This window comes from Eutrema salsugineum, unplaced genomic scaffold, assembly GCF_000478725.1.
Source record: "Eutrema salsugineum unplaced genomic scaffold, Eutsalg1_0 scaffold_8, whole genome shotgun sequence".
NCBI lineage: Eukaryota > Viridiplantae > Streptophyta > Magnoliopsida > Brassicales > Brassicaceae > Eutrema > Eutrema salsugineum.
In genome coordinates, this window is record NW_006256414.1 from 1,096,146 (window position 1) to 1,116,429 (window position 20,284).

The 20,284-nt window shown below is 32.6% G+C and overlaps 2 protein-coding genes across 3 annotated transcripts; both read left to right on the plus strand.

The window, feature by feature from the left end:
* The first annotated feature begins 4,079 nt into the window (after positions 1 to 4,079).
* On the plus strand, positions 4,080 to 5,412 carry LOC18010243. 2 transcript variants are annotated; one of them, XM_006391705.2, is made up of 6 exons: positions 4,080 to 4,210; positions 4,293 to 4,438; positions 4,531 to 4,677; positions 4,815 to 5,014; positions 5,103 to 5,149; positions 5,247 to 5,412. In XM_006391705.2, exons 1-5 carry the CDS (start codon positions 4,195 to 4,197, stop codon positions 5,146 to 5,148), a joined length of 555 nt encoding a protein of 184 aa, XP_006391767.1. In that variant the 5' UTR covers positions 4,080 to 4,194; the 3' UTR covers position 5,149; positions 5,247 to 5,412. The 2 variants fall into 2 exon arrangements, with proteins under 2 accessions (XP_006391767.1, XP_006391768.1); XM_006391706.2 differs by having other exon boundaries at positions 4,815 to 5,010.
* Positions 5,413 to 8,787: 3,375 nt separating this feature from the next.
* LOC18010239 lies at positions 8,788 to 10,217 on the plus strand. The gene is made up of 6 exons (XM_006391707.2): positions 8,788 to 8,802; positions 8,989 to 9,147; positions 9,234 to 9,386; positions 9,505 to 9,694; positions 9,976 to 10,014; positions 10,207 to 10,217. Exons 1-6 carry the CDS (start codon positions 8,788 to 8,790, stop codon positions 10,215 to 10,217), a joined length of 567 nt encoding a protein of 188 aa, XP_006391769.2.
* The last annotated feature ends 10,067 nt before the right edge of the window (positions 10,218 to 20,284 follow it).

Genomic DNA, 20,284 nt, shown 5'->3' on the forward strand with positions numbered 1-20,284 from the left:
TTTTCTTTAAATGTTTTTCACAACTCAGATTAAAAAAAAAAAAACATTAGTTCTTATAGTTTTTCATTAAAAATCATCCTGACATCGACAAAACCAAAAGAAAAAAAAAAGTCTTTTCGCTGGGGTAGCTTAAGGAAAACCAAAACTACAAGCCCAAGAGGCAAAGATCAAGAAATTTAAAGGGACTTGAATGAAATAAATGGAAATTTAAAAAGTTAGGGTTTTTATTCATCAACGAAAGGAGAAATTTTTGATTCGTGACGAGCAATGGGTGAATTCGAATTCGAAGGTACGATTCAGCCCGTTTCGCTTCTATGAAATTTTAAGTTTTACGTAAAATCTAGCCCGATCGATTTCGATTAGACGTCTCAGGCTGGACTTAAATGGGTCGAACCTTCGGTTTATATTTGATGTGGGAACCTGATCATTCTGACTATGAGCCACCTGTCTACGATCTTGATAAGGCTAAGTACACTCCAGAAGAAGAACTTGCCAGAATGTGCACACAAGTCAACCAAAGAGATGTAATTTTCTTCTCTTATCTTATGGTTTTGGTTAGATGAAATCACATCAGCTTTAAATTTTGTGAATTTGAGGGTTTGGTTGTATGTGAGACAGGGTTTTAATATAGAATTCTCATCCTTCCACTGCGTTTTCAAGTACCATCAGGCTTATCTCAATTGGCATGAATTCGTGGATAAGCCGAAAACCACTGGGGATTTACTCAAAAGCCTCTCTCAGAAATCTCTTGAGGACTACAATGAAAATGAGTTAAGAACTAGTCTTTTGTTTTTTTTTTTCCTTTGGTTTAATTTAAAAACAACGAACCAAATTATGAGGGTCTGTGAGAGAGAACATGACAGAACTTATCATAGAAAATGAAGCAAGACTGTGTTTAAGTATTGAAAGGTTCAGTTTGGTACGTGAAACCCATCCTCTCCCTTAATCATACTTCATGTCTGATTCCTATGAATATTTTTTTCTTTACTGGTTAACACAAGGACCTGGAAATGACTACATAGTAAAGGAGGAAAACAGAAGAAGATTGAAGCTGGTTGCAGGTCCTATTCGAAACCAGATGACACATTTAATGTGTTGGGCATATGCAGTCTGCGATTTGATCAGTTGGTGTAGGGTATTACACGGATTAGACAAAGAGTTTATCCCACTCTCTTAGATGTTCTTGTGCTGAAATGTTTATGAAAAGGAGTATCCAAAATATTGCAAAGCTAAGAATGATGAATAACACTGTTGCATTTCTAGTACTCTATATGAAGGATTAATGTACGCTAAGATATATGGAATAGTTAGAGAAAAATCCGAAGAGAGTGTATTTAATTGCCACATGTCAAAGGAGTTTAATGGAGATGCATAACACTCCAAGATAAACAAAGTCTTTGCGTATGAGTCTTTGCGTATGAGACTTTAGAGTTAGTGTTAATGCGTGTGAAAACAGGATTTCCGGTTGCTGCAACATTACTATGCTTTGAGGGTTGGGATAAGCGTTGGGAAGATAATGATCAATCAACATACATTTATGATGGCCCGAAATCAGGTGGTAAATATCTCTGTAAGCATGTCGTAATCATTATTGATTTCAAAGTAATCAATGAGATTAATTAAGGTAGCAATTTGCAAATCTAGCAATGGGAAAAATAAGCATAATCGTGGATACATGGTTGTGAATGTTGAAATAATGATAACACTGGTTGGTGCCACAAAAAGAAATGGTAATCCAAATTGGTATAAAAAGAAGCCACAGTATCTTCTAGAAGATTTCTTCTCGATTGACATGGAAATGGGTTCTGAGCCACTAATAAAAGTGGAGCCAGATCAAGCAAAAGAGAACATGGAGTTATAAGGTTTGTGTGGGTGTTGTGTTTTGTTTTGCAAGGGAATAAACTTACTCAATCAAGTCTAGTATATTCCATTAAGGATCTGTAAACTATACACAAAAGCATATAATAGTCAAGATCTTTGTTTAATTCTTTGTTATGACTTTTATTGATACTGTTCTATTTCAAATACACCAAAAAAATATTATAAAAATCACTATGGGACCTTTTTGAGCATATTCTAGTTACCTTTCTAAAATTGCTCATGTTTAAGAATATTGATTTTCTTCTGGTGCTCATTTTACTTTCATCTTCACCCACCTTATACTTAGAGGGCACTAGTCTACGCCTCTCACCATCTTCCTGCACACACAAACACAATAATTTGCAATGAACTCAAAATACAAAACCACAAAAGAACCATGATGTGACAAGATTCTTTGGTTCATCTATATCTTTGCTATTTTAATCTGTAAACCGGTTTAAGCGGATAAAATCCCAACCACTTTGGTTGACATGATTTTTGATTTATCAGCAGTATTTTTTTTTTTTTTGATTTCACTTAATGGATCTAATCAATTTTTTTGTTTGTTTTTGTTTATCTCTTTTTTACTTTTATTACTCTACTAACCAAAATTATCTACTGGTGTTTGCATATTAGATTTATGTAGTGTGCATAAATTGTTCAGTTTTGTTTGTAGTTGCATTTACCTTCCACATCTAATCATGTAGTATGAAGTTCTTTTTAACACCGAAATACATTACCTCCTTTCAATGAAATGAATAACATTTGTACAAAAAATCATTTGGATTCTGATTTTGTTTGTAAACAAAAACATATTATCTTACTTTTACTTTGTCACATGCCTTTGTGCTGCTGGTCTCATCTTTTTCCACAATGCATTGCACTCTCTTTCTTTAACCACACTATTTTCCTATAGAAAAGTTTTCTGATCCTTTGTAGTTTTTGAGAAATCTATTAGTAATTTTTTCATCAAAATTATTTTTGAAAAATGTCTAGCAGAAAGTGATAAAAGCACTCGGAATTTTTGGTGGATATAGAGATTAGGTGTGAAAAGTTTGTTAAACACTACGGTCCAACAATATCATATGCATAAAATTCTGTTGGTTGGTGAATAAGTTTTGAAGATAGTTATACGAATGATAGATAACTAAGAAATAAAACTTACCATGACTTCTTTGATAAATTGTCTCCAGCAAAACAATTGTTGTTTTTGGATCTTTCAATTCATATTTTACTCACACCCATCAAGGAGATCTTTCAAACAATTAACCAAAAAAAGTTAGAGATTTGAATGTGACAAATATAAAACATAAATAACAAGTATGTCATTTATACATCAAGAACTTGTGGGTGCGTGTATATCAACAAACAAATGTGTTGGTAACATTCATTTTTATTATGTCTATTCTGATTATTGTTATTCAATATCACAAAATAACTAATTGCATCTGAAACTATTATATTTTCTTTAAGTATTTTTTATTTGCCATCTTTTCAAAAGTAACAATAATCGAAAGTAAGAATTAGGAAGAAAAAAAACAAGGTGAAATCTGAGGAAAAAAAGAAAAGAAAAAAGGTAGATTTTGGGCTAAAGCTAACTATCTTGCTGCATCGAATCTTATACGAGTGAAATTGCCTATTTATGTTTAAATCTAGTTAATCCTTATTAATGTGATCATTACATGTAATATAAGATGCGCTTATTTTTTAAAAATATGTTGAATACTCTATTTTGTTAAATTTTGACATAAAACAAGAAAATATGAAAACTGGTGAAGATTCAAATTTGCATTGTGTACACTAATATACGATATGTTATTTTTAAATGTGTGTTATTTTATATTTGTTTAACATCAGAAGGAAAATAATGTGAGTTTGTCAAGGGTAGGATTCATTGAGGATATTTTGTGAAGTTTTGCTATATATTGATTTTCTGTTATTTAGATTTTCATCGGGCTTGACCATAATGTATATATGATATATATATTTTTTACACTTTTTTCAATCTATTTAATTGATTTTTGTTTTTTCTTGTTTATCATTTTATAATTTTACTATTTTATTTATTATTATGTTTTTTATGTAACTTGATTTTTATATATATAAAGATAAGTGTTTAAAAAAAAGTCTAACAAAAACTACGAGGCCAAGAGACAAAGATCGAGAAACTTCAAGGGATTTGAGTGAAATAAAGGGGAAATATTTGTGGATATTTCTAGAAGAAGGGGAACAAATTCACTTTCCCAAAGCGGAACAAGAAAAGAATAAAAAAAGGGGTTAGGGTTCTTCATCTGTTCATCAACGAAAGGCGATAATTTTGATTTGTGACGAGCAATGGGTGAAGTCGAAGGTACGATTCAGATTTCGCTTTTATGAAATTTGAAGTTTTTACATAGAATCTAGCCGGATCGAGTCCGATTACAATGTCTCAGGCTGGACTAAACGGCTCGAACCTGCGGTTTTGATCTGGGAACCTAATGATCATGACTATGAGCCACCTTCTTACGATCCTGATAAGGCTAAGTACACACCAGAAGAAGAACTTGCCAGAATGTGCACACAAGTCAATCAAAGCGATGTATTATATTTGTTCTTCTGTTATCTTATGGTTTTGATTAGATGAAATCAATCAAATTGTGAATTTAAAGGGTTTGGTTGTATGTGAAACAGGGTTTTGATATCGACTTCTCCTCCTTCCGCTGCGTTTTCAACTACCATCAGGCTAATTTCGATTGTTCTGAATTCGTGGAGGAAACCAATGGGGATTATCTCAAGAGCCTCTCTCAGAAATCTCTTGAGGACTACAATGAAAAAGAGGTGAGAACTAGTCTCGTGTTTTTTTTTCCCTTTGGTTTAAAAACAAGGAGACAAATTTTGAGTTTGAATTTAGACAATTGGAGCAAACACTTGTTTATGAATGTGTGTGTTTTTTTTCTTTCTTTGTTTCAAAACAGGGGACAAAATATGAGTTTGTCAAGGTTGTCAAAGCCAATTTTCATGCCTCTTTTGCTGGGGCTATATTTCTCATAACGTTTGAAGTTATTGATCCTTATGATAACCTCATAAAATCCTTCCAAGCAAGGGTATGCCGCCACTTTCAAGATGACTTCACTGAGTTCGTCTTCTGCAGGCCAAAACCCAATCAAGGAAGTGTGTAAGCTTTTTTGTTTCTGTGAATTCATTGTGGACGATGATATATTATTTTCTGTTGAGGTTTATAGTATTCGTATTGTATTTGGCAGTGGAATATATATATATATATCTACAAGAAAGTGGTCAAGAAACTAAGGTATAACGGAATATATATATATATATCTACAAGGTTCTTTATTTTGATGTTAGATTCTTGTATGGTTGGTTTTCCATTAATTTTGTTCTCTTCACAGATTGGAGTAGGAGCTAAAAGGAGTGAGAACCAAGATATCTCATTAAATCGAATCGAGTTTGCTTATGGAAGCTGTTCCTATGGACTAATAAACTTATTGTACGAATTGTTAAACTTATTGTACGAGTTGTTGTGTAGCTCTCTCTTTTAGCTTGGTCTGTTGTTTACTATTCTCCTTCTTCTTTCGTCTGTATTGATAAAAAAAAAGAGAGTCAATTTACAATCTCATGTCTTTTAACTAAAGATAGATCAGAGGCAATCAAACTATAGACATACAAGAGGCGATATTACAGATTTATAACGGAATAATGGCCATGCTGGTGTACAGATGACCGCACTTATGAGTTCATTAGTATCCTAAGCAAAGATAACTCGAGTAACTTTGAGACTGGTCATGCTTTCAATGGCCCAAAGAAAACCCTGTAACTTAGCCTCCAACACATTGTCAACAGAGCAAAAGGACCTGTGAATATGTAATAATACCTTACCAAGCGTATTTCTCAAAACCCATGAAGCTCCTCCAAGCCTTTCATTTCTGTCCAATGGGAGACCAATGTTGCACTTAAGCCATGATTGAGGAGTTTTTTTTTCCATCTTTTGATCTATTTCACATATGGCGATGGAACAAAATCTTCACCATCTCTTTCCAAAGATAGAGAATGAAACCAAAATTCCATTTTATTTCCCTGATCTTGCTCATAGTTTCAACAGCAAAGCATTTTTCCCCTTCAAACATGAATTTGTTCTCTAAATATCAATATATTACGTCCTAAAAATGAAACTTCTTTTTGTGACGCTTGAACCTTTTGGTTAATATATTTTAGATACATCCACAACGTCCAAAGCATAAAACAATTTGTCCTTAGCTTAGAAAATTTAGTAAGTAGAAGAGAGACGATAGATTGAAAAAAGAAAAGAAAACACTCAAGTAAAAAAAGAAAAGAGCTGATAGGCGCACCAGAGACTTGCGTAGATGCTCTAGATTTTTAAGTCTGACTGTAATGTCTACTACATCAATGAGACTCACTAGCACATGGAGAACTGATAGACGCACCGGAGGATTTAATTTGTCCTCAATTACAAGACGTGCAGACAATCTTCTAATCATTGCAATCGTCCAACATGTATCTTCACACAAACATAAATAATAAGATAATCATAAGTGTATGATTCACTTCAAACATTACTTAAAGCATAAACATTAATTAAACTACCAAGTCTATTAAAATCAGTATACATAACTGTAAGATATCTCTCATTCGGCTACATCATTAATCAGATAAACGATTAGTGAAAGATAATCAACAATTTAGTCTTCTACGAATCGCTTATACTATTGAATATCGATGCATAAATGGTAAAACAAATTACCCTGATACTTTACTTGACGTTTATTACTCTACTAACCAACATTGTTTACTGGTGTTTGCATCTTAGATTTATGTAATGTGCATAAATTGTTCACTACATATTTTTTTTTACTTTTACTTTGTCACATACTATTTGTGCTGTTCTCACCTTTTCCCACAATGCATTTGCACTCTCTTTCTAAAACCATGCTATTTTCCTTTAGATAAATTTTCATTCCTAGTAGTTTTTTGAATAATTCATTAGTAATTTTTTCATCAAAATTATTTTTGAAAAGATGTTTGGCAAAAAGTGATAAAAATACTCCAAATATTTGGTGGATATAGAAATGATGTGCGAAAAGTTTGTTAAACACTAGAGTTCAACAATATCCTACGCACAAAATTCTACTGATGAATAAGTTTTGAAGATAGTTATATGAGTGATAGATAAAACAATACCCACCTTGACTTACTTGATAAATTGTCTCCAGCAAAACGATTGTTGTTTTTGGATTCTTTCAATTCATATTGTTCTTACAGCCATCATGGAGATCCTGCAGCCATCATGGAGATCCTTCAAGCAAATAAAAAAAGAAAGGTTAGAGATTTGAATGTGACAAATATAAAACATAAATAACGAGTATGTCATTTATACATTATGAAGTTATGTAGGTGTCCGTATATCAACAAACAAATGTGTTGGTAACATTTGTTTTGTTATGTCTACTCTGATTATTGTTATTCAATATCACAAAATTAATTGTATCTGAAACTATTATATTTTCTCAAAGTATTTTTATATGTGCCATCTTTTCAAAAGTAACAATAATCGAAAGTACAAGTTAGAAATAAAAAGGTAAAATCTGAGGGAAAAAAAGAAAAAAAAAGTGAGATTTTAGGCTACAACTAATTATCTTGCTGCATCGAATCTTGAACGAGTGAAATTGCCCATTTATGTTTAATCCTAGTTAATACTTGTTATGTGATCATTACATGTAATGTAAGATGTGCTTATTTTTTAAAAATGGTGATTACTCTATTTTGTTAAATTTTGGCATAAAACAAGAAAATATGAGAATTGGTAAAGATTTAAATTTGCATTGTGTACTAATTTTCTAAATATTGATTTGTGAAATTTGTGAAGTAATTTTCCGGATTTTCCAATATTCTTGTTTTTCAATCTATTTAATTGATCTTTGCTTTTCCTTGTTTTATCGTTTTATAATTTTACTATTTTATTTACGATTGTGTTTTTTATGTAACTTAATTTTATATATAAAAAAGAAGATAAATGTTTGAAATTGTTTTTTACGAAAACTGCAAGGCCAAGAGGCAAAGATCAAAATACTTAAAGGGACTTGCATGAAATAAATGAAAATTTAAAAAGCTAGGGTTTCTTTTCATCAACGAAAGGCGATAATTTTGATTCGTGAAGAGCAATGGGTGAAGTCATCGAAAATACGATTCAAATTTCGCTTCTATGAAATTTTAAGTTTTACATAGAATCTAGCCCAATCGATTCCCGATTACATGTCTCAAGCTGGACTAAATGGCTCGAACCTGCGATTTTGATGTGGGAACCTAATGATCATGACTATGAGCCACCTTCTTACGATCCTGATAAGGCTTAGTATACACCAGAAGAAGAATTTGCCAGAATGTGCACACAAGTCAACCAAAGCGATGTATTTGATTTTTTCTTATCTTATGGTTTTGATTTGATGATGAAATCAAATTAGCCTTAAAATTTGTAAATTTGAGGATATGGTTGTATGAGAAACAGGGGTTTGATATGACTTCTAATCCTTCCGCTGCGTTTTCAAGTAGGGTCCGACTTATATCAATTGGCATGAATTTGTGGACACGAGTCTCTATCAGAAATCTCTTGAGGACTACAATGAAAAAAAGGTGGGAACTAGTCTCTTTTTTTTTTTTTCCTTTGGTTTCAAAAAAAGGAGACAAATTTTGAGTTTGAATTTAGACAATTGGAGCAAATACTTGTTTATGTCATGAATATGTGTTTTCATTTCGCTGGGGCAACTTAGCAAGACTAAAGTTAGTAGGCCAAAATGCATATATCAAGAAACTTAAAGGGACTTGAATGAAATAAATGGGAAACTTAAGAAGTTAGGGTTTTCGTTCATCAACGCAAGGCGGTATATTTGATTCCTGACTGACGAGCGATGGGTTAATATGAATAATTTGAAGGTACGATTCAACTTTATTTACTCCAAAAATTAGGTTCTTCAACGCATAGCGATCTTTGATTCTTGAGGAGGCATGGGTGAACAATTCGGAGGTATGTATCCAATTAGGTTTCTCTCTAACCTCTAGGGTTTGTATGTTACTCAAATCGATCAATAAAAGCGGCCTGATTTGGATTTGTCATCTTAGTGCTGGAAATCCTGGCTCGAAGATGCATTTTTACTATGCACACCTGACGATCCTGAGTGCTTGAAGTATCACTATATGACAAAAACCGAGAAAGATGAGCCTCAGCTCACAGTAGAGCAAGAAATTGCAGAGATGAACAAACAAATCTACGAGAGTGAGGTTTTTTTTTTTAATCCTAACGATGCACGGCTAATTTCATCATTCAGTTTATAAATAATCGATTGAAATATTGGGTTTTGTGTTAGGGGTTTGATATTGATTACTCCATGTTCCGCTGCCTATTCAACTACCATCTTGTTGATCCGGATGATCATGATTTTCTTAAAGAGCCAGAAAACGACGGTGATTTAATGAAGAGGGTTTCTCAAGAATCTCTTAAGCGCTACAATCAAGAAAAGGTCAAAACCTAATCCCTGATGTGCTTTTGTATATTTGTTGTATAGACGTTGATGAGGAGCTCTTCGTTTGATATGTTGTGCTCTTCGTTTTTTAATTCATTATGAATGTTTCCTCCAGGAGACGGCATTTGAATTTGTGGAGGTTGAGAAAGCCAATTATCACTTTTGTTGTGGGTTTATGTTTCTCATCACGTTTTACGTGTTGGATCCGTTTGATCACCAGAGAAAAACCTTCCAAGCTAGGATCTTTTACTCTTCTATTTACCCGACTGAATACGTCTTTTGTAGGCCGAAACCTGATCCAAACGGTACTTCTTTCATTTCCAACTTCCTAAGATTACTTGGTGTCATAGAAAAAGCATAAGTGATTCATTATATTTGTGTCTCTTTCTCTTGTTTAAAGATGTGTATAACTTGTGAAGTTTATCTTTATCTTTATTTTCTGCTGAAAACGGTTGTGAACAAAATCCCTCCTATAACAGTCTCTACTTTGATGGATCATTTACTTTACGTTGATGTTTTAATCTATTAAACATGGTTACTCTATGTGCTTTTTGACACTTATATTATTTATGGATTGTTTTGGCAGTTCACTCTGATGAAAGCTCGGAGGAAGATGTGGAAAAAGGTATATGAAAGCTCCATCTTTTGTCGACTAAAACCATAGGTGGGGTATGTTTGCCTCTTTTAATTTTATTGTTTACTTCTCTAACTGCGGAAAAAGATGTCAAAAGTATTTTATATGAAATATCATCTATAACAAATTGATTTACGTTGATGTTAATATATTGAATTGATTTTCTTATGTGCTCTACTTCAGGATGGACATGAGCACCAGCAAATCTGGATTCCTTCTCAAAGCCTCTTGTGTTCTCTACAAATCAATGGGGAAAAAGAAATACAGAGTTCTAACAACTCTTGTAGATGGATATTTCATTTACCTTTGTTTATTGACATCTCTCGGCAGTCCCAACGCACTCCACTACCAAAAACATTAATCCAAATACTATAAATCTCTCAACAGAAGAACAAGCTGCAAAAAATAAATATAGAGCGAACTTCACAAGCTAAACCTATTTTACTCAGTGAAAGTAAATTAGAATGTATTCAACAGTGAATCCAAAAGTATAGCCTAACGTACAGAAAAAATTACACTTATGGTTTGCGACTTCACCAGCTTTAACCCATACACATGTTCATGATTGTAGAATTTCATATAGGCCTTGAAGACCTTGTGGAAGTCGTGAGCGCTCGTCCAAACAAAAGAATCAACACTGGAGCTTAACAACTCTTTATTTCAACGAAAATTTGTGTATCTATGATTCTACTTGCCTTTCTTAAATCTCAACCTTGCGAAAATTAACTTAAATTGTATGCTTTCTTACCCATTTTCCTGTCTTGACTCTCGCATATTATTTAGAATTTCTTTGTCATTTTAATATCAGATCATCTACTTGTTTTTCTTTTGACGGCATTCAAATAATGGTTTATGGGACTAAAAAAAAAGATTTGTAGCCATTTTATTGGTCAAGTTCTACAGTTAAAAGATGAATTCTGACATTTTCAAAAATAAATCTTTTACATCCACCACTGAGTGGAAGGTACTTTTTAGCATTCTAGTGAGATATGTTTAGTCGTTTAGGTTTTGTTATTTCAAGTTGGAGAAAGCTGTTTTTGGTTTGTCTAAACACAAACATTTTTATTTCATGGTGGTGAACACTACAAGGGGTTTTTGTTTTTTTTGTTTTTTGTGGGTTTTGCTTAATGTCTTGTTATGAAAATATATAACCTCTTAAAATTATGAAACCCCAACCAAGTCTAAAGTCATTATAAATAAATCCAAATCTATGATTCAATAAGGGCCCCTTAATGCAACAGAGTAATATATGTATCCCGATATGTAGTCTTTAATTTATTTATTTTATCATAGGTATAATAAAAAAAACACAACGTGGGGTATTAATAAAACAAAAAGTGGGATTTAATGATATTTTTTATGATACAATACCGTAACTAAAGATATATTATGACATTCCAAGGGGGATATTATTGTCTAGGTAAAACTACGAGGGAAAAGGCAAAGAGCAAGAAGCTTAGAGAGATTTAATGTAATTAGAAATAGTTTAATCGAGAGAGACAAAGGGGAACGCATCTAAAGAGACACTTTCCCAAAAATAGGATTCTTCAACGACGCTGCTTGATATTTGATTCGTGAAGAGCGATGGGTGAAGAATTTGATGGTACGAATCCAACTTGGTTTCTCTAATCTTTAGGGTTTTTTTTCATATATATAAAAATTCTGGGATAGGTTATCAAAATCCTGATTCTGATTAATCATGAGAAACTTTTTTTCGTCAATATACGTTTTTTATTACTATATTACCAAATATTCTGGATAGTATAAGACTATAAGTTAACGTGGGATAGACGGAAAAAAAATAGAAAAAGTTAACGTGAGACGGGCGACCAAAAAAAGAAGACTTATTATGGTACGAATACGGCGTCGCATAGAGGCCTAAGAAGAATTACAAAGTGTCCAAAAAGGAGACTATAGTGTGTGTGCGCCAAGAGTTATTAAGAAAGCTATCACGTTGTCGAAGAGCGTCACACGTAGCCTTCGAAGGAAAGTGATTGTAAGAATCGACAAAGAAACCGGGGAAGCAATGGCTGTGAGGTGAAAATGTTGAGCCTCGGCTACAACTAATTAATTATCTTGCTACATGGAATCGCGTACGAATGAAGTTACCCATTTAAAGTGTATGTCTAATTGTGGTTAATTCTTATTAATGTCAACATCACTTATACCACGTATTGCATTCACTTTCATCTAAAAACATAGTTACTTATCAGGGTGACTTGGCAATATAGTTTTGTTGTAATGAAATAACTAGATTATATCTTGTGCGCTTGAACGGGAACTATTTTTTAGTTATGTAATATAATTGTATTTTTGTTTTTGTTTAGATATAATTTTTTAATAAATGATAATTTTTTTTTGTTTAGATATATTTTGTATGTATTAATTTTTTTTTTTAGTATTATATATAACCGCGATTAGAAAAACAATATTTTAATCCGTCTGTTCATATTAATCTGAAAAGTATCACGATTATAAAAATATCATTATAACATGCCTACTTATATTAATCCAAAAAGGATCGCGATTATCAAAACATAATTCAAACCCGTTCGTTCATATTATTTTTATATTTTAAATATTTATTAAGTTTAAATATTTAAAATTTTACAGTTATTTAATAAAAATATACAATAATAAATCATTTTCATCTCTGTTATTAAAAAATATATAATAATAATTTATTTAATAATTTTTGATAAATAATATAATCTATATTTAAGGAAATCTCAAATCTATATTAAAATTTAAATTTTCGGATTCTATTAAAATTAAAATTAAAAATACACTATTTTATTAATATTACACTAAATTGATTTGTTTGGTAAATCTAAATTGAAATGAAATTAATATTTTTGTTTGACAATAAAAATATTAATTATCCAAAAACAGAATAGTAGAAGATTAAAAAAATTATGTTTGGACACAAAAAATGTTTTTTTTTAATCGTATAAATAAAAGATATGCAGAAGAAACGCTTTCTTAAAAGGGAGAGTTTCAGATTTAACCCATATTTCAAAGTCAAACACAAAACTAACCTCTTTTTTCTCTCTCTCTCCAACTTTTGCCATTTTCTCACAATTTTATCCTTTCCACTTAAACTATTAACGAAAATGCCATTATACATCTAATAAATCGATTTTTCTTTAATTGGCTAAAGTCTTCTTGGACTTTCTAAAGACTTTTTAATTACGAGAATGCCATCGTCTTCAATACCTTCAACCACCATGAACAACCATGAAAATGGGATAAATGCTTCTCAACCAATTTTTAAGCTGTAATAAGTAAATATTTGAGCTCATTCACTCATAACCTTCCTCATTCTTTCATAATTTCTTCTCCAAAACATCTAGGCTAAGTTACAATGCCAAAAGTCATGCATTTTTGGTGATTTCTGGTTACTTGACATCTGGGTTGCTTATTTTTGGTGAAATCCTGAGTTCTGGATGCTTAAAAGAACTATAGCCGAGCTCAATTTTGTTAAAGGTAATCGTCACACTTCAATTTCTCCATATTTCAGTTTTCATATCGCGAAAGTAGACTTCTCGTGAACTATTCTGAAGTCTACTAGTCAGCATAAGGTTATTTTTGCAATTGACTTTTAAAAAGTAGACTTCTTTAAACCTCACGAGAAGTCTACTCGATATCCTTTGAAAACAAAAAAAATCATAGTAGACTTCATCTGACGGCTTAAGAAGTCTACGAAAGAAAAGAAGTTATTTTTGTAGTTGACCGTATTTTGACTTTTTAATGTAGACTTCTAACCGAAGTCTACTGTTTACGTCTGCACACGAAGTCTACATTTAGGTTACTTTTGCATTTTGACCAAAAACGTATAGGTCATTTTTGTATTTGACTTATGTTTTTCAAAAATTAAAAAATTAAAAAAAATTCAAAAAGCTTCAGTAGACTTCACAAAGAAGTCTACAAACAGTAGACTTCTATGTGAAGTCTACTTATTGTGTTCGGTCAAACTTAGAATGAATATTTTTTTGAGTAGACTTCATTGTGAAGTCTACTAAAAAAATTCAATTGCAAAAATAACCTTTTTTGTTCCGTAGACTTCTATTTATAAAGTAGACTTCAAACGTAGACTGCCAGAGAAGTCTACTCTTACATGAAGTCTACAATAGAAGTCTACTGTGTTAGTCAACGCGGTGGTCAATTGCAAAAGTAACCTTTTTTGCCTGAAGTCTACAACTGAAGTCTACTGAAGGAAAATTCAACGGAATGGTCAATTGCAAAAATAACCTTTTTTTTAGTAGACTTCAGTAGTAGACTTCTCAATGAAAAAGTAGACTTCTTCTCCAGTCTACATTCGAAGTCTAAATAAGAAGTCTACTTTCGAATGTTTTTTTAAAAACGCGTTTTAAGCAAATGTATAAAATATTTTTCAAACTTTTTGGTTCAGAATTGCCTCTTATTAGGTGATTGAGCTACCCATTGAATTTTATCTCTTTTCATTGGATATTCATGGTGGAATCAGAAGTTTCAATTTTTAAGATACTTAGCTTATAAAAATAGACTTCGTAGTGAAGTCTACGTTCTAAGTCTGCACTAGAAGTCTACGTTTATACGTTTTTGTAAAAACGCCATTTAAGCAAATCTATAAAAAAAATTTCAAATTTTTTTGTTTACAATTGTTTATTAATTAGTGATTGAACTACCTAGGGCTTTTTATTCCGTTTCATTGAATATTTCTTGTTGAATCAGAATTTTCGATTTTTAAGGTACTCAGCTTATCAAAGTAGACTTCATCGTGAAGTCTACTTTGATACAAAAAGTCTCTATGAGTGTTTGCTAATACGGTTTATATGGTTATTTTTCTGAGGATGGCTCAAATTTCAGACTTATAATTCTTATCATAATAAAAATTTTTTGGCATACTTTATAGGCAATTAAAACATGTTTATCTGGAATTAGTTTGTAGAACTTTTCTTTGCATTATCACTCTGGATTATATGATGTTTGTGTCTATATAGAATAACTTAATTATATTAACAAGACATTCTGCATAAAAAAGCATCACATTTGATATATACACATAAAAATTACAATTGAAAATCCAGCTGTGGTGTAGACATCAGCACCAAATCTAAAAAACCAAGGGAGAAAGGGAATAAGATGGAAAATCCAAGTATACTTCATATATTTTGTCAAACAGAACTCTGAATAAGCCTAAATAAACGTAATAAAGTATTAGGTTGGCTCATAACAAGCAAAGACAAACTAATCATCATGAAACTCTCAATACTTGACAGGTGCAAGAATTTCGAGCTGTGCTCCGAGTTTCTCTTCAGCGACTTTCTCGGCCTTGACTCTAAGTTTGTTAAGTTTCTTCTTTCGCTCGTAAACCACTTGAGATCTCTCCTTCCTCTTCGCCTCCAGCTCCTGTTCATTCGACATTAGTTATCAAACGTCATTCATTACCCACAAAACCTAGCCAGTAGCTAAAGATTTGTATGCCTGTTACTACTTCCTGTGAACAAAACTTAACAAATTCTAGTAGCTAAAAAAGCTTTCTTTCTATCTTTCTACGAAACCTCAAGTATACAATAGGAAACTGGTACAAGGAATCAATCTAAACTTGTAAAGAGAACACGTACCTTGATGGTGTCATAATGGTTCCACCCGACTTCAGAAGAAAGGCGGCCCAACAGACAGTATTTGTGACCAGCTTGAAGCCTCAAGACCCTGAAGTACAAAACGATGATTATAATGCAGAGTTTAGAAAGTTAAGAAATCAAAAAAAGGAGATTAAAAAAAGAGAGTAAAAGAACGAACTTGAGAGCATCGGGGATGACCATCCTCTTGATCTTGTCGTATGGAGGAGGAACACCTTCAAATACCTTCAAGCTGTCAAGTGCAGCAGCTCCACGCTTTGTTTTGTGTGGAATCATACTGCAATACCAAAAACACACACAAACTTTCACTCATCTTAGTATCACTTCAAAAAACAAAAGCTTTAGCTTACCCTTGCAAGTACTCATTTACATCATACATTGAATCAAACAACACAATCATCTATCAATCGATTTCAATCCTAAACAACCACAAATTAATTGCACACAGAGACCTATCTAAATTAAGAGCAGGAGTAAAACACAAAATGTAATAGTTCCCTTTTACGCAACACAATCAACGGGAAAACCAAAGAGAAAAACAAAAGGAAGGAGGATTGTTTGAACCAGATACGAGAAATTTACTCTCGTGGAGGCAAGGAGGAGGAGGAGGAGGAGGAGGAGGAGCAGGGTCGGTTTCAGGGAGTGGCTCAGCGACGATAGTTTGCTCGGGGATAATCGTAGCATCAGTGCAATTTTGGTGAGAGAGCTCCATGGAAGCGTTGTTAAGAGGGTTAATCGGATCCTCGAGCATAGGGTTTTGCTCGGCAATCTCCATGGGAGTGCTCATGGCGTTTCTCGATCCTCGAGCATAGGGTTTTGCTCAGCAACCTAGATCGAGATCTATAGAATGAGAGGATGGCAAAAAAAGTAAGAATAATAATCAGATCTAAAGCAGAAAACGCAGAAGATGATGAAGAGAAGTGAGAAGAGTAATTGTTCTTAAAGTTCTTAGGTAATGGATTTACCTGTGTTTGTTCTTTGGGGAGAATCTGGGTTATGAACAAACCCAACGACTGTGGCCGCAAGCAGATCTACAAAAAAAAACAGATCTTGAGAGAGTTTTCATCGGTGGTGAAAAGAAGACATGTGAGGGGTTACCGTTTTGCGCCGGCGAGCTAAAATTCTGGCATACCAGAGGAATTCGGCGACAGCAAAAAAATCGCCTGTTACACAGCTTGAGTGAAACGGCTAGGGTTTCTCAACAATGTTTTCTCTTTCGTAAAATACATTTTATATGACAGAGAATTTTTTTTTTTTTGGTGTGGTTCAATTTCGGTTAAATCTCAATTTCGGATTAAATCTTGGTTTTATTTGGTTTAGCAGACTTCAATATAGAAGTCTACAACTTTTAAAACCTAAATAATAGATTTTCTTCTACTTCATTTAAAAACATAAATTTCCATTTATCAATATGAAAAAATAATTTATGTATATTTGGGTTACAATTACGAAATTTATGAATGTAATTTTGATACCAAAAATTTTTTTTATAAATTTTTAAATTAAATTTACAGATTTAATTACTTAGTAGACTTCATTTAGATAAAATGAAGTCTACTAGTAGACTTCATTTTCACTTTAGTAGACTTCGTCAGGGAGTAAACGGTAATTAGGACATCCGTTTTTTGTTTACTCATACAGGATTAAATGGTCTTTTCACTACCCCTATAGGTTATATCTGTCAAATGTTTTTTCAGAGGTCTATTTTTGTATTCAAAATCAAGTTTTGGGTTATTTTTAGCAAAAACCCCTTCTTAAAAAGTGTTAAGAAATTGGCGTTTGAACCCCTGATGTAGCAATAGCATCACGTTAATTATCTACGAATATTGTTGTATTTGATGTGATCGTTTCTGGAGATCAAAAACGCTAGTCCAAAATGATAAGCATGTTTGCACTCCAACTGGATTTACAGGAATGGGTAACTATTTACATAATATTATCGAATCACATTAATGCCAATTCAAAGTAATCTTTTTATGACCATAAACAAAGCAAAAGGCTGTGTCTCCCACGACGTGATCACGTTACTATCGATGTCTACTCGATGCCTACATGACGCGCGCGTTTGGGCGTCATCTAGCAACACAAAAACCAAAGCGTACGTAAAAGACGACATAGCAGATCAACTATTGTATATTCTTGTTTACTTCACCAAGGAATGTAGGTTTAGCTTGTGAAGTTGGCTTTTTATTTATTTTTCCTTGCCTTTTTTGTTGAGAGATTTATAGTTTTTGGATTTCTTTTATAGTGGTGGGTTTAGACTGTCGAGCAAGATGTCAATAAACAAAGGTATATGAAATATCTACAAGAATTGTTAGAACTTTATATGTTAATTTTTTCCATTCATTTGTAGAGAACACATGAGGCTTGAGAAGGAATCCAGATTTGCTGGTCTTCATGTACTGCCTGAAGTAGAGCTGAATTAAACTGGACTCCACCAGCCTTAACCCATACACATGCCCATGATTCTCGAATTTCTTGTAGACCTTGAAGACCTTGTGGAAGTCATCGTGAGCGCTCGTCCAAAGAAAGAATAACTCTAGAGCTTTATTCTATTATATCAACCAAAAGAAAGTGTGTATCTATGGTTCTACTTGCCTTTCATAAATCTCAACCTTGCGAAAATTACCTAAAAGTGTATGCTTTCCTATCCGTTTTCTTGTCTTGACTCATATATTATTTAAATTTTATCTTTCTTTTTAGTGTCGTATTATCATAGGTATAAGAAGAAAGCTTCTTCGGATATTAACAAAACAAAAAAAGGGATTTATTGATATTCCTTTTTTGTTGACGGGGATTTCATGAAATTCCCTAGTATATATACTTTTTTTATAAGTTATATAATGGTAAAAATATACACTGTTAGATAAAGATGTCATCATACTCTGACTTTGTTTTCACTCTCTAGGTTTTAAAAGCTAAACATTCAATTCCAAATATTATGCAATTGTAAACGTCAATTCTTCATAAGTACTATATGTCATATGATTTGTCAGTTTTCTATATCATTTGAATACCAAGGGTGTGATGGAAGAACACTTGAGAGCAGTTCACTACAAGAGAGTAACTCTTGAGGTTGCATACTTGCATGCTTATAGCCGTGATAGGATATTCCGCCAAAAGTCATCGGTAAAGTTATAGCGCAGTAAAAGATGGGCTTTCTTTAAAACCGAGGAGCAAAAACAACAAGTTTCACCGATTTTCATCTCCGAAGCTTAAAGGCGAGAAGAGGTTGGGAATGCCCATATGGTACATGGTGAGGACGTATGGAGCCTGTCTAAGGCTTTAAATAGACATTTCTGACATATTTAAAAAAAGAAAAAAGAAAAAAAGGAAAAGAAAAAAAAAAGGAATTCAGTTGGAGCTATGCGACGAATTTCTGAGTTATTTAAGAAAAAAATAAAACTTTTGTCGAACATCCTAGAAATTTTTGATAAACTCAAAACCGTCAGAAATTCCATCAGAAACTATCTTGTTTTATTGTACAGTACATGATCGAAGAGCTTCCCAGATAGCTTTAGAAGGAAAGTGATTGTAAGAATTGTTAATAACAAGAGACCGAGAAACCAACTATCTTGCTGCATCGAATCTCCTACGAGTGAAGTTGCCTATTTATGTTTAATTCTAGTTAATCCTTATTAACGTGATCATAACATGTAGATGCAGATCATGTTCACTCGCAAGATGAAACATGATGATCAGTATAATAGTTCAAGATATGTAACACATGGTCTACAAGGTACATTCGAAGTTCAACTCAGAATAATATTTAAATTATCATGTAGAAGTGTAAACATAAAATAAAATGTGTTGATTGCATGTGAATATGTAGGGGTTCGATATTGATTGGACTCATCTACCTTTTCAACTAGCATCCTGTTGATTTAAATGGTAAACTTGAGTTGATGCATCACTTGTCCACGTTCTCTTTACCTCAATATATTCTAATATTCATTGAGTACTTGCATCAGCTTAGAGCTTTGAAAATTCGACATATAACAATTTTCAGAAAAATATAGATATCTGGCTTGTATAGTCTCTCAATGGATACCAAGAGAATGAAAAAAACAATGTGGTTTATGCTCTCGATAATCGTGATTATGGAGACTAGAGTTTATACTTAAGCTATTTTCTGCTATTCACATAGCAAATTATGTTATGGTGGAACAGATATTCTCTTCATTGTTTATTAAATTTTGTATTTGGAACTTAACTTTAGTGCTATCTTCTCTCATGTAAGTTTTGGTATAGTAATGTTATTGTGATTTTGTCAACAAAATATTAGCAAAAGCTAGATATTTGTATTACAGTCAGATTGATTCCCTAAGAAACCATTTTCCCAAGCGGTTTTTGTATTACAGGTAATCGATTTGGTCTTGATAAACATGCAATCTTTAATTTTTGGAGTTGGATATGTTTCTTCAAATAAACATACGGGTGGGTAATCTTTAAGAACGTAGTTTCATAAAGGTCATTTAAGGGTATTGCTAAGATATTTGGTTTCAAGCATTAGGAGATGACTAATGTAGATAAGTTAAAAAAACACGTAAGAAATATCTATCACATAAGTTGAATAATATCACAAAACAAGTAAATGTTTTGTTTTAGTCTTGGAAAAGTGGTAGTTAATCTTCATC

Bases quoted from the DNA above. Each gene is read 5' to 3' on its own strand.
- LOC18010243 (XM_006391706.2), top strand. The intron at 5,011-5,102 runs GTGTGTAAGCTT...TGTATTTGGCAG, and splicing joins GCCAAAACCCAATCAAGGAA to TGGAATATATATATATATAT. The intron at 5,150-5,246 runs GTATAACGGAAT...TTCTCTTCACAG, and splicing joins AAAGTGGTCAAGAAACTAAG to ATTGGAGTAGGAGCTAAAAG.
- LOC18010239 (XM_006391707.2), top strand. The intron at 9,148-9,233 runs GTTTTTTTTTTT...GTTTTGTGTTAG, and splicing joins AACAAATCTACGAGAGTGAG to GGGTTTGATATTGATTACTC. The intron at 9,695-9,975 runs GTACTTCTTTCA...TTGTTTTGGCAG, and splicing joins GCCGAAACCTGATCCAAACG to TTCACTCTGATGAAAGCTCG.